Here is a 17492-nt window from a genome sequence, read left to right on the forward strand (position 1 = left end):
CATGAAGGAGACCCCAGGCGGGTCGGGGGGAGGTTTGGAAGAATGAGATGACACAGCTCCCCTTGGCTCTCGCCGTTTTATTTGCAGACATCATTTTCACAGCTGCCCAAGCCCCGTGCCACCCTGGGACAGCAAATCGCGCCTCCCCCCTACTCCCGATTAATTAATTAATTATGCAATTTAACACCGGAGCGCCCCCTTCCTGGCTGCCTTGCCAGGGCACCAGGTGAACAAGCACAGCCAACTTGCCTGTTTTGGAGGGTTTTTTGGAAAGAAGAAGGCTCTGCTTCCCTCAAGCAGAGACTTGAGCATGGCTTCCACCTTCCAGGTGTAGCTGCTGGATGTGAATGAAAGCATTGACAGCCAGATATGTAGATACCCAGGAAAGTGTAGCACCACGCTGCATGCAGAGCTCCCAGGTTGCTTTCCACAACTGGGTTAATCCCCTTTTTTTTTTTTTTTTTTTTTCCCAAATGAGGGACTGAGGTACAAAGAGGTTAATAAAAAATTAAACGACAATCTTGCTCCAAGCCACGTGGTGCTCTGAGTCAGGGTTCAGAGGAGAGAGCAGGGCTCCCCAGCCCTACTCCCCACACTGGCTCTGCTGCTTCCTGAGGGGAAGGGGGGCATGCACACCGAGACTGGGACTGTGCCTTGGCATAAAAAAGCAGCCTGAAGAGTTGAGGGAAAAACAGGGAGAGGTGGGACAGAGGAATGGCTGTGGGAACAGAGCTGGAAAGAGCCCTGGGCTCCCCAAACAGTGCCATCCCTTGGGATCCGTGTTAGCCCCACGGACCAGAGCTGCAGGTGCTCCCAACACTCACAACTCTTCACAGTGGCCACAGCTTTTGGTCACTATTTTCTAGGCAGCAAAAAAGAGACACAAGTGAATTTTTGTTCTGTCCCAGGACCATGGGACACACCATGGGCCTGAGCCAGAGCAGTTTCCCAATGGCTCTCCCCTGCCAAGAAACACACGCACAACGCTTGCAAAGCCCAAAGTGCAGAAAGATTGTGGAGTGCAGGATGAAAACTGCTCAGCTGAGCACCCTGTCCCCTGTCACACTCAGCACAGGGACACAGGGACCAGAAAAAAACTGCCTGGAGTAACTCATCTAGGAGAGCCAAGTGGGACCCTACAACAACCTCTTTGGAGGGATGTGGGGCAAAACAACTCCCCAGCACTCCAGATTTCCCAAAAAGCTTGGTTTGGACTAGGAAGCAACCCCCTCCTGGGGTTTTAAGTCAGCAAACACAGCCCTGTCTGCTCTAGCATCAGCAGCATGATCTGCTTCCAAGGTTGCCAGGCCCTAGACTGGCATTAACTCTGTGATCCCCATCAGAAGAATGGCAGCCAAACAATCAGCTTGAGGGCAGCTGAGGAAGGCTGACAAAGACTGAAACAGTCAATGAAACAAAGCAAGAGCATCTCCAGCCCTTGGAAAACTCATCTCCATGAATCTGAAATCTTTGGTGTAGCAGCCAGTCTGCTGTGTCCGAGCAGCCAGCACTCCATGGCATCTCTGCAGTGACAAGGATGCACCTGCAGCTCCTCTACTGCAAGTTTTGTTTAGTCTCTGGCAAGATAAGTGTGTCCTTTGATGACACAACAGCTCTGCTGTTCCTTCTGCTCTCCCTGGCCTCCCAGGACCACGAGCCCACACGTGGCAGAGGGGTGGCATGCAGGGGTGAGGAGAGGAATCCCAAGCCCCGTGTGAGTGCTGCAGCCATGAACACTGGGCATGGGAAGGCTCAGCTGCACTGGAGTGACCAGTGAGAAGAGAAACAAGTCCCAGAGATGGAAGCCAAGGGGCCTGGGTGGCAGCTGCAGGGACATCAGAGGCCAGTCCTACATTATCAGTGGCTACAGGGACTTCTGCCAGCACAAATACAGGCAGGCAGAAAGCTCCTGACCAGGTCATGAGGTTACAACAAGTCCAATTTGAGCTCCAGCCTTGAGGTTTAGCAACATGTGCTAGCCAGATTAACCTCACATTAAATGAAAATTTACTGGGTAACTGCCACCTCCACCCCCTTCCTCCTCCCCCTGTTGATGCACCCCTTGTGCCTTCAGAAGCACACAGGCACCAGGGAGTCAGCTTTTAGCAAATAACCTATTTTTAAGGGTGTGCCTAAGCCCATTTTAATTGTGGGCTGATGCATTCCTGTAGCTTTCAGCTTCCCTCACTGTCTTTCACTACCCCATCCTTGTGCTAGCACTGGTGTTGTGCATCCAGGCAGCGAGGCAGGCCAGGGTGTGATGCCAGCTACAAACCAGTCCCTGCTTCTGGCAGGTGAAACTGAGCAGAGGACATGAGAGGCTGAGGTAGCAGAGCACAGCCAGCAGATCAGGAGCAGGCCAGGCAATGGAAACCTAATATAAGAACAGTTTAAGCCTTCCTGGAATTGCATCTGAACAACTGAGCAGGCGTTTTGCAGGGGTAAAATGCATAATTCCACCTGCCCTCAAGAACCACAGCAACCGGGCACTTGGGAAAAATGGCAAGAAATGAAATCATGAGAGAGATTTTCCCTGGGACTCTGCAGGGCAGAGGAGAAGAGGAGCCTGGAGTTATGCTAACAGTCTGCAGTAATGAACTCAAACAGGGGCAGTCATGGTGCATGAGTTAAAAATTAATGGGATCAGGCAAATATCATTGCAGAAATCCCAGGCATGCAGTCCTTGTCTCTTTCCAGAGAGGAAAGAGACAAAAGGTTTCATAGCACCAAGTAATGCCACACAGTGGTTCGGGGCAGTAAGGAATCCCAGCTCCAATGGAAACTGAAGGAAGAATTGAGCTGGGATGTGGCCAGGCACCATGGTCACCACCCTCTACCTATGCCCATAAAGAAAGAAACACCATGCCTCCTGACTGTGAGCAGTCAAGGGCATGTTTGGCATAGCTTACTTGTGACATGAAGTCTCACAGAGAATGCCAAGGCCAAGAGGGAGAAAAGCCCCAAAGATGGGATCATGGATGTGATTGACTGCATCTAGTCCACAGCACCCAGCACACACACACAGACACCAGCTGAGCTAAACCACTTCCCAAAAGAATTGGTGCTAGCTCCAGACTTTCAAGTAGCTCTTCTCAGGCTCTGGAGCTCACACCAAGGCTATTCCTGCAGCTGGGACACCTACTCCAGATTCCCCTTTCCTGCTGGCCAGGCCCAGCAGGGTGTGAGCCCACATCCTGTCACTACATCCTCCTGCATCTTAACTGCTCACAGTCAACAGCCAGCATCCAGCAGCACACAGCCAGGAAGAGATCAAGAGCACTGGCTGCTACCACCCAGCCCAGAGGGACCCTGACAGGTTGAGAACAGAAGTGGAGAATTTCTTGGTCATGCACACAGCTGTCCCTGCTACCACTGGCCCAAGCCTGATGTACAAGGCAGCCCAGAGTGCTCCCCACTGCACTTCACAGGGCTGAGGGGAACCAGGGAAGTGGGACTGAACTGAGTGTAGGGCAAGAGAGGCCTCACTACGGAGCAACTGACTGACTTTACAGAGGAGTAGCTGCCACCGAGGCTCCAGGAACCATCTGCATGGAACCATGTGCAGTGTGATTCCAGCGTGAAAACCAAGCGTGTGAAAACAAGTGGGGGCTGTGGGACATTCCCTCCCCTTCCAACCTCCTCTCCCCTCCTCAGCCAGCTCCATCCCGTGAGTCTTTGCACAGTCAAGGTGACACCTTGCTGGCCACTGAAGCCTACCAGCTGCACATTGTGGCAGGTGTCAGGAAAGTACCAGCAAGATCCCTGTTGGTGTTTCTCCAGAGGAGCACTTCAGGACTCTTGCTTCTTAGGCTCCTGCAGCAGAGTCCTCCTGCTGCCAGCAAAGGCCCAGTGAGAGCTCTGACCTCCTCTGCTGAGAAACACCATCCCCGTGAGCCAGGAGCAGTTGGCTCCAGTCCTTTTGTTCAGCACAGCAGCAGGGAGCTGGGCACAATCCCTGACTGCTGCTGGCAGGCACTGGTTTGCTGGCGGCTCGTGTGTCCCTCACAGCCCAGGGAGGCAAGGAGACAAGCACAGCCTGGGCCGACGAGCAGGTCAGGCTCCCCACGCCTCCAAGGCTACCTCAGCTGAAGCTGGCTGAACCAGGTGCTGACGGCACAGTCCACACGCATCACCAGGGAGATCCCCAGCAAGAGGCAGATGCTGCTCACCACAAAGCCCAGCGACTCAAAGAGGAACCTGCAGGCACAACACATGCAGTTGAGGATACAAGAGCCAGCACAACTACAGAGACAGGCTGCTACCCTCCAGCTGACTGATTTTCCTGACAATGAGAGGCTGGTAGCATCCTGCATCCTAAAGCCTGAATTACATTCACTCCCCAGCAGTTGCTGCCTGTAACCTGTAAGCCAAGCACTCCTCTGATTTAGAGGCCACTCAGGACACACTGAGCCAGGATTGTGAATCCCTCACAGGCTGAGGCCACCCTTCACACTGACTAATTCCAAGGTTTGCTGGTTCAGCATTTCTGGGTTTATCACTTCTGGTCTGGTATCCTTACCTCTGACTCTCTGACTACAACATTCTCAGCTTCCAGGGGAGCTCTGTGTGTCCTTGGAAATTTAGATGAAGAGAAACTTCTAGGCTCTAGCTCAGGTCTAGCTTCTGAATTTCAAGCAGGAGTTAGTTAGGGATATTCCTACAACCAGTACTAGGCAATGAGTCAGAAGATCAATCACAGGGTCCCTTCCAAAATTACTGTCTGTGAACTCTAGTCAAGGTGTCAGGGACATGAGTCTTAATCCAGCATCAGAGCAACTTCTGGGACTTACTTTGGGGCAAAGACCTTCCAAACCATGAGGTGTCTCCTGAGGATCATAGCTGCACAAACACAGGCCAGAAGCTGTGGGGAAGATCATGAAAAACAAGTTACAGGTGACTCTGGAGAGACCTCCTGGGCACTAGGTTCACATCTGAAGGTGGTACTAAACTGCACCTGAGAGGCTGGCACAGCACACATCAGGAATGAGCATCCTAAGAAGGACTCCCTTCCACGATGTCCTCAAGTCAGGAAATACAAGCATCGTGGGGTACATGAAGGCCCTTGTGGGGCCAGGCTGGGGCAGCACAGGGGGAGGGCTCACACCATGGCTAACCTGACCTATTTCATTGAGTGGGGCACTGCTGCTCTCTGCTGCAGGGCTTGCCCCTTCCCTTGCACTGTCTCTGGTCTGACAAACAGGAGAATGATTTGAGGAGATAAATTCCAGAAAACTATTCACTTCTTTCACAGGATTAAAATTTCTGGTGTTTAGCTTCCTGTATAATCACAGCACATATGAAAACCAGAGCTGCTGAGATAGGAATGCTAAGGATTACAACCCTGCAGCTCCTGTGCAGACACTCCCACTCTGGGCATACAGGTATGAAAAGCATCCTAATCCATATGGCAGCTTCCATGCTGGAGCCCTTCCCAAAGCACAGAGCAAATGGCATGGCTGAGAAGGGACCTGCTCTTCCACCTGCAACCAGACACTCCACCCCAGGGCCTGTCTGTGTCCTGGCTGACCCCTTTCTCTCATCAGAGTGCCCCACAGTTATCACAGCACACCAATTTCCTCCTAGACAACCCTTCCCACAGCCACCCTGCCTCTGCCCGTACCTGTGCCCCAAGGACAAACAGGTACTTCAATCCCAGCCGCAGCAGAGCAGTGGAGAACTCCTCTGGAGACTCCCGCAGCCTCATTTCCATCATGTGCTCCTGCACCTCCTGCAGCGCCTCCCGGGACTCCTTCTTGGGCTTCTTCCTCTGTGAGCTGGACATCTCACACACAAAGGGCCACAGCAGGAGCAGTGGGCAGCCAACTACCTCAAGGACAAAGGCACATGAAGTTATCAGAGCCCAGCAGGCGAGGAGCAGTCTAGGCTCTGCCATCCTGCCCTGGATGTGCAGGAAGCACATACCCCAGCTCCAGGCCAGGCTGCTGTGGTCCCACAAGGGGAGCAGCAAGGATGCTGTTGCTCAGCTGGTGCTGGAGCCTTTACTGCCCCGTGCTCAACCTGCAGAGCCCCAGGCAAGCCACTGCACTGATCTGTGTCTGCTGAGGCTCCACAGCCCAGGAAGAAATTGATTTACCTGCGAAGAGGATATGGGAGGCAAAGGTGTTGGCTCCCACCAGGACAGCAGGCAGGACATTCATGCTGTGGTCGAGGTGGAAGCCAACAAAGGCTGCATTCCAGTGGATGGCTGGGAAGATAGGCTGGTGGCCTGTGGAATAGAAGAACTGTGAAGCAGCAAGGAGCCAGGAGATCACTGCATACCACGGCACTGAAAACAGCTCTGAGAGAATAAAAGACAAAAACAGAGGCAGGGGATGGGGATATCAGCATCAAGGAACAAGACAGATCCATGGTGAAAAAAAGCCTAGTGACCTTTTTTTCCAGGTTCCCTTTTCATGTTGGCTCTTTTAGAGACAAGAAACAGTCAGCTCCCCACACAGATACAGCAAGGGGCCAGCATTCCCTCTGCTGGTGCCAGTAGCCTTGCTACTGCACTCTGTCAGAACCAGTGGAGTTAGGTGACTGTTCACTCCCTGGGAAAAAGAGAGCTCCTTTCCCTGACCCCAGACACTCTCCCCCTCCCATGTTCACATCCCTGCTGCATGCATCTTTCTGCTACCAGAGGATTTAAGCAGCTCTAAAAAAGCTAGTATTGTGAGGATCAGTGCACCACTATTTCCCAAGACTAGAAACTAGATCCTGCTTCTCCCACTGTAATTAAGGCAAGGTCACTGCAGGTTACCCCAAGTAACACATCCAGGGGTTGCTCTACTGAGCCCAGACTCACCAGCATCTCCAGCAAGGCCTCTGGCACACGTGTGGATGTGCAGCAGCACAAAGGCCTCCAGGAAGAGGAGCAGGAAGGCAAAGCTCAGCCGCTCGCTGTGCAGAAGCATCAAGAGGAAGGCCAGCAGGGTGAGGGCTATGACCAGGGCTGCTGAGTACACGCTGCCCAGCCCATATGCTGCAACAGTGGCCCTGCAGCTGCCCCGCTCCAGCCGGCTCTTCTGAGACTCCTGCATCCTCTTGTAGATCTGAGGGATGACGTGGAGGAAGTCGACTTCAGAGCCAGGGACCCCCAGGTAGGGAGTGACAATGGATCCTGCCGACTCCCGTGTGTCCTTTGCAAACACTGTCATGGGATTGCACAGCAGGAGCAGCAGTCCCATGGATGCTAGTCCATAGACAGCCCTGGGAAAGACAACAACTGCAACCTGCACCAGCTCCTGCAGCTTGCCAAGAGAGTCATCAGCACTGGAGGCAACGGCCCAGTAGCAGGCAATGCAAAGGACCACCAGTGGGAAACCCCAGCGCACAAAGAGCACGAGGGGGTCTGAGCTGTTCAGGTTGCCATAGTGCCTTAGCCAGCTCTGCACTGCATACACCAGCCCAGCCAGCAAGGCCACGCACAGGAGGTAGAAGAGGTTCTTGGCCCGTGTGTTTCTCAGGCTGGCAAGTGGGGAGAGGAAAGCAGAGGGCCGGCACTGAGGGATTTCTTCGCGGCACTGGTGGAAGAAACTGGAGAGGCGCACGCAGACCAGGAGCATGGCCACGAGGCACAGCAGGTACCAGATCTCTCTCCGGTAAGAAGAAACGCCAAGGAGCTGCTGCTTGGGACCTTCTGGCACAGTCAGGTGGCCATCCCAGTGGAGCTTCCCTACTAGCAACATCACCAGGGAGGCCAGCAGGAACGGAGCCACCCGCGCCTCGGCCACAACAAAGCTGTCGGAGAACATAGCTCCGCAGCGGAAGAACAGAATGCCCATGGGGAAGGCCAGCCCCAGCCATGCTCGCAGCCTCTGCCTCAGGCCACCACTGGCCAAGGGTGGCTGACTCCCTGTCAAACGGGCTCTCTTGAGATGCTGGCCCCACCAGTGCCAGAAAAAACCCAGCTGAGAAGCAGCAGCTGCCCACGACGACACTAGGAGCAGATCCAGCTCCTCCTGGGTGAAAACGTGGACCAGCCATAGCAGAGCAGCCCCCACAGGGCCCCAGAAGAGCGGGTACAGGAGGCAGCTGCGACAGAGAGATTGTGAGGACACGGCCAGCTCTGAGGCCATGTAGCAGAGCAAGCAAGAGGAAGCAATAAGGATGCAGCCCCCCACCATACGCAGGGGGTGGAAGCGGGCCCAGGACTGGGTGCACACAGCCCGTGCCTCTCTCAAGTAGCGCTGGAAGCGACCGATGAGGCTTCCCAGCCTTGGCTTGAGCTCCGGAGGCACTGTCGTCCCCTGCACCTGGGTCAGGAGCTGCGTGTGCTCCTCCACAGCACTGGAGAAGAGCTCCTGCAGGTGCTGGAGCTGCTCTGCTGGCAGGTCCTGAGCCACCAGCGAGTAGGACTGCAGGAAGCGATCCACCTACAGGAGAGGAGACACAGGATCAGACAGCAGCACTGGAAAACTGGGAATGGGATTCAGCGCTTCATGCTGCCCCTTCATAATGGAAACAACTACAATTTACAAACCCTGCCAGGGCAGAGTTGCCCCCAGCCATATCACCCAAGGATGTCACCATCAGAAAACTCAATCTCTCTTCCAAACTGACATCCCTCTCAGGAGATGCATCCTTAGTGACAGCCATGACTCCTGCAGCTACACCTCTGCTAATGCTGTGCATCACTAAGGGCTTTTATGGAGTCTTTGGCAGCAATTAGGCAAATGTCCTCCAGAAGTCATTACTATTAAAGACTTGTTAATCTGCACCCCATGTTGAGTTTTACAGTTTTGTCTGAGGAAAAACATCACATTAAAAAACATCCACATTAAAAAACTTATAGTGGATGAAACCAAACTGCTTCCCTTTCTTCAATAATAGCACATTAATACACTGCACCATAGTGTAAGAAAAACTCATTCTTTTTGCTTTCTACTTCAAGATGACATGAACAGAGGCAGCTATGATCCCAAAGTCATGAAAGAAGTGTTACAAGGGCATTAGCAGGGCAGAGAACCTGCACACACATAAATCTCCTTAGATCTCTCCAGTCCTGAATTGCACCTGTAACTTCACACACCTTCCATTTGCCTCAGAGCACAGTCAGAATCAGTCTGCCCCTGCCCATGGATGGCACACACATGCACTGGCTCTCTCACAGGCTTCCCTGGAATGCCATGGCTTCTTTAATACCACCATTACCGAGACAGAAACCTCCTCAAACAACGAGTGCAAATATTTAAACAGGCACAACTTGATAATGCTAATTCCTAACAAATGACGATTGATATCCTCAGTGATTAATGGACACTAACACACAGTATGATCTTTAAATGTCAGAGCACTCTGCTGCTCTATAATTACAGAGCTGAGTATTTCTGTCTTCCCATCAGCGATCATTCTCTCCAGCTCCTCACTGGCTTGCACCAGTGGTGTCCAACTGGCACTCCAAGGAGCTGGTTGGGACCAGAGGAGTTATTCCTGTACTCCCAGGAATCCAGAATCCCTCAAAGGCAAACTGGCCCTTAGCTGAGATGCATGCCTTGCAATGCCTGTGGCAAATTTGGCTCTGCAGCATGACCAGAGCCACAACAGATGGAGCTCACATCATCCATAGAGGCTCTCACTTAGCCGGCTCCACTGCCTAGGCTTCTTTCATACCTGATGTAGAGACTCATTCATATTTCATCAATCTGCTCCCGGGGTTCTGTATTTTGTTGCACCTTGTGTAAATTGCTCCTTCAGTATCCTACCTTAGTATTGCCTATTACATGGTTAGTTTTTTAATTTGGTCTTTCATTACTGTTTTCCTTCTTCCACTAATCTAGAATGGTTTTTTTGTTAACACTGTTTCTCCTTCAAAACTGAGGCAGTATCAAAATCTCCACTTCTACTTTCAAATCTCCAATCACAAGACTTGCCTCTGGTCATCTTCAGACTTGAGGAACCAGCCCTATTTGGCTGAGGAACCAACCCCTATTACTTAATCCACTTCTGACCATCTGGGTCCAGCCACCCTCCACCTTCCCAGACAGTATTTTCCACACCACAGCACTAAACAGGTGGCTCTTATTTCTCTTTAGGGAAAATGGGGCTGTCTTTTACTGGAGCAAACACTGAAAGGATGTAATGCTTCAAAGTAAGTTCCCCATGAAGATAACAGCATGTCACCATTTCACCTCCACCAAGCGGAAGAGGTTTGTGGTTAAAACCCCATTCCTTTTCCCCTCTAGTTCAATGGGAGGCTTACCACAGGCCATACCTGCTTGGCATTGATGTGGTAGACTGAGAGCTGCTGCAAGGCTGCAGACACAGCGTCACCGTCCCCAGCGAACAGCTCGGCCATCACCTCCCCAATATTACTGTAGGGGATGGGCACCCCCAGCAGCAGGGCCACAGTGGGCACCAGGTTCACTTGGGGAATGGTTTCAGGCTCCTGGAGAGACAGGGGAGGAATCAGAAATTCAGAGAGAACACAGCGATGGAGTTTTTCACTCATTTGAGAGGACAGTGGGGAAGACATCCCTGTTCAAACATTATCCAGGCAGAGGCACAGCTCTACTCTCCCCAAGGGTCCTCGGGTGAGAAGCATGTCTGCTGGGAGCTGCAGGTTGACAGGGAAGGTACTGGCTGTCCAACAGCTCACCTGGCCCCACACAAGCACCCCTCACAGCTGTAGTGCATGATCTGAACATGCATTCCAAACACTTCAGTTCTTTGTATGCTGTGTCAGCCCTTCCACTGCTCTACAGACGAGGTGACAGACCTCCCACTCCTCTCAATCAAGGTGAAAAGGCTGGATATCAGCACCATGGAAAGAGACCAGGAGGTCCTGGTTGATGGAAAGCTGAATCTGAGTCAGCAGTGCCCTGGCAGCCAGGAGGGCCAACCCTGTCCTGTGGGGCATCAGGCACAGCATCAACAGCCGGGCAAGGGAGGGGATTGTCCCGCTCTGCTCTGCTTGGCCTCAAATGCTGGGGGCAGTTTTAGACACCAGAATATAAGAAAGAAGTTAAGCTATTAGGAAGTATCCAAATGACAGCCAGGAGGCTGATGAATGGTCTGGAGGGGAAGCCGTGTGAGGAGTGGCTGAAGTAATTTGGTCTGTTCAGCCGGGAGAAGAGGAGACTGAGGGGACACATCCTGGTGATCTTCAACATCCTAACAAGGGGAAGAAGAGGGTCAGGCACTGATCTCTTCTCTGTGCTAACCAGTGACAGAACCTGAGGGAATGGTCTGAAGTTGTGTCAGGATAGCTCTAGGTTGGATAGTAGGAAAAGGCTCCCCAGGGGACAACCACACACTGCAACAGGCTCCCCAGAGAAGTGTTCACAGCACCAAGCCCAACAGAGTTCAGGATGTTTGGACAATGTTCTTAGGAACATGGCACGACCCTTGGGGGTGTCCTGTGCATGGCCAGGAGTTAGACTTGATGATCCTGATGTGTCCCTTCCAATTCAGCTTATTCCTTGATTCTGTGACAGACTCCCCATCCCTCTCAGTCTAAAAAAAGCCAGTAGAACTGTCACTCTCTAATCCTCTGTAATCCAGGATGCAGTTTTCAGGCACCAACTCAGGCAGGGATAGCTAAGAGTCAGCTCCTCACCTCTGGAGGGCCACTGCCAAACAGGGGTGTCCTGCTGTACACAAACAGTGCTGCGTTGACTTCCTTCTCGCTGTCGCCACCATGGTCTCCAGTTTCTGTCATGCCATGGTCCCCAGCCACCAGAAGAAGAGTGTCATTCCCCAGGTGATCCACCAAGGACCTGCCATCAAGACAAGCAAGGTCAACTCCTCCCTGGGCAAGGGCCCTACTAGCCTAGGTGGAAGAGGATATCTCTCCAGCAAGCCTGCCTGCACCACAGAGGTGAAGCTCACAAAAGGATATGAGCAAAACTGAATGCTGATGCAGAACTGTAACAAGCCAGGGTCCAGGGTGTTTTAAATTGCTGCTTTAAAACCAAACTGAAAATTCAGAGCCCTAAGACAGAGTGGACCAATCTTGCTTGGATCCCCAGCAAACAATGCCTTCAGGGATTGTGACAAAAATGCAATTCAGAAGAAAGGCTCCTGATAAAAACAAAATTTTAGGCTGCTTCTATTTAGGTCATGTATCATGTTACGTGAGCCATCTCCCACTTCAAAGGAAAAAAGCAGGGATTAGTCCCTGAAGGATGCAGTAGGTATGACACAGTATATGCTGCACTCTCAGATACAGCAAGTTCCCAACTCCTTCTAGCAGCAAAACTTCAAAGCAGCCCTAAGAATCAAAAGCTGCAGCATTTTGGGCTGAGATACACCTGCATTACTGAAATTTCTGTATCCCATCCTGTCCTCTGTCTCAAAGGTGCAGCTCATGGTTCTGTGTGATAAACGCAGCAGCACTCATTCCCTAACCAGAGTCCTCCATCTGCTTCTGAAATGTTAGCCAGACCTCAGTGGGACAATGTCCATGTTAAAGATGGAAAGAGAGAGGCTCAGTGACACTCCAGCTGCACTATCATCTCATGGCTTGGTAGAGAAGCAAGACCTGAGGGCAGCCTTACTTATGAAACCAAACCTCTCAACACTCTATGCAAGCAATACTGCCCGTAGCTGAGGTTCCAGCTGCTGCTGGCCAAAGCTGTTTTGTAAGCATTCCCTGTTCCTCTGCACCTGTAAATTCCCTGGGAAGGTGCCACCAGCCTGGCAGAAGGAAGAGGCCAGCTAGCAACCCCTCAGTGTCATGCTGATCACCTGAGCATCTCATTCATCTGGGTGAGCTTTTTTGCCATCTCGGGGTGGTCAGGTCCGTGTTTGTGCCCGCAGTGGTCCACACCAAGGAAGTGAGCAATCAGCACATCCCATTCACCGCTGTCCACTGCAGAACAAAAGAAAACTTATCAAGCACCAGCCTGGAATTCTAAGCCTGGATCCTCCTGCCAAAATTTCCTGGTTGCCTGTGGATATTGCTATTTCTGCCCCTCCTGCCACTGCCACCGCCAGCTCTTGGGGAAATGGATGCAGGCTTTAAGTCAGGCATAGTCTTGGCCAGAGGTCCCTGGATGCAATGACACAGGGACCTCAAAGCCTTGCAAACATGCCAGGATCCCTGTTTTTTCTCCCCACCCCTCAGGAGGAGAACAGTACAATGCCACCCAAGTCATCTTGAACTTACCTCAAACTGCCACAGACTGAGCTCAGAAAAAGGAGAACCCACAACTCCCATCCTTCCCTGGAGATATTTTAGGTTGGACCCATCAACATGCCCCTCTGCATCCCAGTACATGGGCATGAGACACCAACACAGTCCCTAGTTAGAAAGCTACCCTGGCCTCTCCCCTCTGCTTCAGGGCCTTAACACATGAAAACCAATATGTTTGAAGTTAAATTATGACCTGTAGCTCTCACACAAGGCATGCAGACTTGCCCATGAAAGGCCACCACACCCATGAATTGTTTATATTCAGACACAGAAAAATGAATGATCTTGTCCCTTGGTCCCAGGATCTCCGGGAGGTGGAAATAACCTATTTCATGCTTCATCTTCTTCCCATGACTAGGGAGCACCAACGCTTTGCTGAGAGCAGTGCTGTGTCTCAGGCTCCTAACTTGTGTTTCCTGCATTGTGTGCAGGAGCACTGTGTGCTTGCCTAGGCAGCCACATGTCAAAGTTAAGGTGCTCCTCTGTCTCCATCCCATCAGTGTATTTTGTAAGACATATGCAGAAGTCTAACCTCACCCCAAAAAGCTGAATTCTGACTCAAGAGAGAGGAAAGGTATCTACAGAAATGGTCTGTGGGCTCCAAGAACTGGAGCTTATCTGTGGAAATACAGCTAGAGCACTGTAATCCTAGGGCACCAGTGTGTAACTGCCCAGTGCTCCTTTGTAAAGGAAAAAATCCTCCAGCCCTACCTCGAATTTGCAGTAGGTCTGCCATATTAGGCCAAGGTTTATCCATGCCCTGATGAAAGAGCTACTTACCAGTTGGATAGAGATGCTGCAGGATCCCATCATCCACAGTGTGAAGATCCTTCACATTAAAAGAAGGGAAGAAATAGGAACGGAAGAACTTCTTTGGGAAGAGTCCTTCCCACGTGTCATCGCCCATGAAGACCACTCTCCTTCCTGAGCCAGAAGAAAGGAACCAATGAGAGATGGAGCCCTCCTGGGTCATGCTGTTACCACAAACAGCCTGAGCAGATCCAGGTCAGGATCTGGAGCAATGGCTCCTGTCCAACTAAAGTTTTCACTTAAAAAACCCATCTGTCTGTAAATGACTTTGAACAGAGGGAGGAACCAGCCCATAAGTGCTCCCCACACCAAAGCCACTGCATAACCTCAGGACTTATTGCTGATCTGACACATCACTCCTGCAGGAAGACTCCTGGGCCACCACAACACAGGCGGGTGCACAGGGTGCAGCATGAAGCAGACAAAGCCTCACCTGAGGCCTGTGACACCACTGCAAAACTCAAGGCAGCAGGTGATGGAGAGAAGTCCTGAGCTCTGGCTTTTAAACACAGTGGTGATGGTGTTCCAGACATGGAAAAGAGAAGGCAAAAGCACTGATCCTTCCCCCTGCCCTTTCTCTCCTTGCCTTGCCTGCCATCAGCCAGCTGTGTTTCCACAGAGCCTCTTCAGCCTGGGAGCAAGGAAGCTGTTTCCTGAGACTGCTGTTCCGCCACAGGATATACTGTGATCATCATTTTACCTCAGATGACTCACTGCATTTGCCCACCTTGCTCACACAAAGACATGTTGCCTTAGCACACTCTGAGCCTTGGAAGGAAGTTTCTCTGGGTAACAAACCACTGTGGCCTGTCCTCTTCCCTCTGTTCCATTATCCCACCATAACAAGCCCTTTACCTGCACTAAGCAGCCCCAGCAGCACCAAACCACAACGACAATGGGATGAGGTTGCTGCCTCATGGCTGCAGGCAGCTGTGCAGGCAGGCTGGCTGCCTGAGGGACACCCCCACAGCACACCTGGCACCACCTGGCACACCTGGCTCCTCCCTGTCACGTGCCTCACACAACACAACCTTGGCAGTCCTACAGGCACTGCTGGGGGTGACCTTGGGACAAACACCACCCGTGCAGCCACTTTCACCTGCCTTCTCATCATCTTTGAAGATGATGAAGATGAAGTCATGCTCACAGCTACTTCTCACTCCCAACCCAAACTGGCAATGTCCTGCCTTATGTAAATGACATTAAGCAGGGAGAAAGAATCAGCTCACAGGGGGGATCTGCTGCAAGGAATACCCTTCCCAGGGAGAAAATAATCAAGATTTGGGATACAGGTTTAACCGAGCAGAGTATTGCACATGCCCTGTCCCAGTGGGCTGCTGCCCTGCCCACACAGAGTCATAGAATCACAGAATGTTAAGAGGTTGGAAGGGACCTTAGAGATCATCCAGTTCCAAGCCCCCTCCCATGGACAGGGACACTTCCCACTAGATCAGGTTGTTCAAGGCTTTATTCAGCATGGCCTTGAACACTGCCAGGGATGGGCCATCCACAACCCTCCTGGGTTCCAGTGTCTCACCACCCTCATAGTAAAGAATTACTTCTTAATATCTAACTTGAACTTCTCTGTTAATTTGTACCCATTGTTCTTCATTCTATCACTACAGTTCCTGACAAAGAATTAATTTCCAGCTTCTCTGTAGGTCCCCTTCAGGTACTGGAAGGCTGCACTACAACATTCTCTTCTCCAGGCTGAACAGCCCCAGTTGCAGAATCATGAAGGTTGAAAGACACCTTCAAAACCATCCAGTCCAATCACCCACCCACCACTACAAACCCTAAACCACACCACCCAGCACAAGATACGAAAGCCTCTTAAAGCACTTCCAGGGCAACCTATTCCTGTGAAAAAAAAATTTATATCCAGCCAAAACTCCCCTGCCTGAGCTAAAGGCCTGGAACCCACCGTTCTGCACCAGCTGTGCCAGCAGGTTGTCCTCCTGGATGGCGTAGGAGGCGAAGTTGTTGCCCACGTCGATGAAGGTGGGCAGGGAGCCCGTGGTGAGGCCCTTGATGCGCTGCATGGTGGCCGTGGGCGGGTCGGCTCGGAAGCGGTAGAGCCGCGCGTGGCGGGGCTGCGAGGTGGCCAGCTGGTGCAGCACGCCCAGCTTGTTCTCGTAGGGCAGCGGGCTGGCCTTGGCGGGGTCAAAGCGGGCGAACTCGAAGTGCAGGGCGTCGATGATGACGAGCACAGCCTTGGAAAAGCGCTGGGGAGCCCAGCAGGAGCCTGGCGGGAGGCTCTGCCTCTCCCAAAGCGGAGGCACGAGCGGGTCTGAGCAGGAACTGCTGCTGGCAAGCTCGATCCGGGTGAGCAAGAAGCCGCTCATGAAGAGCCCGATACCAGCAAAAAAGAGAAAGCAAACCCAGGCCAGGAAGAGCACCACTGGCCACCGCTGCATCCTAGAGGGAAGGACAGGCAGGCTCAGCCCCAGGCAGGCACCACTGCCTCCCCACCATCACCCGTCCCTGGCCCAGCACTCCCACACCCGCCCGTCCCGCAGCCCCCATCAGCCTCTCGACTTCACTCGTCCCGCTCCGTGTCCGGCAACTGCCCCACGCACTTCCCTGCATCCCCTCCTGCACGGGAGCCGAGTCCTGCTCCCTCCCGACTGCCCAGCGCTGTCTCGGCACGCCCAGCCCTGCCCCGGTATCCCCATCCCCTGCCCGACACCGCATTCCCCTCACACACCCCCAGCCCTGCCCCGGTATCCCCATCCCCTTCCCGACACCGCATTCCCCCTCACACACCCCCAGCCCTGCCCGACACCCGCATTCCCCTTCACACAGCCCCAGCCCCTCCCCTGCACCCCCGACTCCCGGTCCGCCACCCCACACCCGCGCCACCCTAGTGTCGCCCGTGCCCCAGACTCCCCTCCCGGCCCCCCAGCCCCTCACGTCCCCTTTTTGAGCCCGCGGACCCCGCTCCCGTCCCGTCCCACCTGCGGCTCCCGGCGCCCGTCGCTCCCGGAAGCGCCGCGTGTGGCGCTGACCGCGCTAGAGCGGCACCGCCGGCAGCGCCGTGGGGCGGCAGCGCCGCCTGGCGGCCCGGAGGTCCCAGCGCGCCTCCCGGCAGCCGAGGCACACTCACAATGACAAAGTGTTGTTTTAATTAATCAAGTAATTAATTCATCGACAGAGGCGCTCCCCGCCCTGTGCTGGGCGCTGTGAGGAGCTCACTGTAGAGAATGCACAGTCACGCACTGTAGGGCAGCTTCTGGGAGCTGACAGAGCAGCTCACGTTCCCAGAGAGTTGATGCACTGGGAGGGGTCTCCAAATTCACAGAATCATAAAATAATTTGGGTTGGAAAGGTGAAGATCATCTAGCTCCAACCCCCCTTCCGTGAGCAGGGACACCTTCAACATGACCAGGTTGCTCAGAGCCTCATCCACAACTTCCCAGAACAGCCTGTGCCAGTGCCTCATCACCCTCACAGGAAGAATTTTTTTGTAACATCTAATTTTCCACTCTCATATGTCACTGCGTGTCCGTGGCAGACCCTCAGCAGGAGCCTGCTGAGGAGGATGATC

General features: G+C 52.9%; 1 protein-coding gene across 5 annotated transcripts; it reads right to left on the bottom strand.

Moving 5' to 3' along the window:
* Nucleotides 1-57: 57 nt before the first annotated feature.
* On the bottom strand, nucleotides 58-17389 carry PIGO (phosphatidylinositol glycan anchor biosynthesis class O). Of its 5 annotated transcripts, XM_064404511.1 has the most exons (12): nucleotides 16903-17389; nucleotides 15870-16363; nucleotides 13916-14059; nucleotides 12688-12811; nucleotides 11558-11717; nucleotides 10214-10387; nucleotides 6806-8375; nucleotides 6095-6298; nucleotides 5621-5823; nucleotides 4791-4861; nucleotides 4081-4197; nucleotides 58-3871 (listed from the first exon to the last, which is right to left on the bottom strand). In XM_064404511.1, exons 2-12 carry the CDS (start codon nucleotides 16360-16362, stop codon nucleotides 3790-3792), a joined length of 3342 nt encoding a protein of 1113 aa, XP_064260581.1. In that variant the 5' UTR covers nucleotide 16363; nucleotides 16903-17389; the 3' UTR covers nucleotides 58-3789. The 5 variants fall into 5 exon arrangements, with proteins under 5 accessions (XP_064260581.1, XP_064260577.1, XP_064260578.1 ...); XM_064404507.1 differs by lacking the exon at nucleotides 58-3871 and having other exon boundaries at nucleotides 3886-4197; XM_064404508.1 differs by lacking the exons at nucleotides 58-3871; nucleotides 16903-17389 and having other exon boundaries at nucleotides 3886-4197; nucleotides 6095-6226; nucleotides 15870-16615.
* Nucleotides 17390-17492: the final 103 nt, after the last annotated feature.

This window comes from Passer domesticus, chromosome Z (genome assembly GCF_036417665.1).
Source record: "Passer domesticus isolate bPasDom1 chromosome Z, bPasDom1.hap1, whole genome shotgun sequence".
Classification (NCBI taxonomy): Eukaryota; Metazoa; Chordata; class Aves; order Passeriformes; family Passeridae; genus Passer; species Passer domesticus.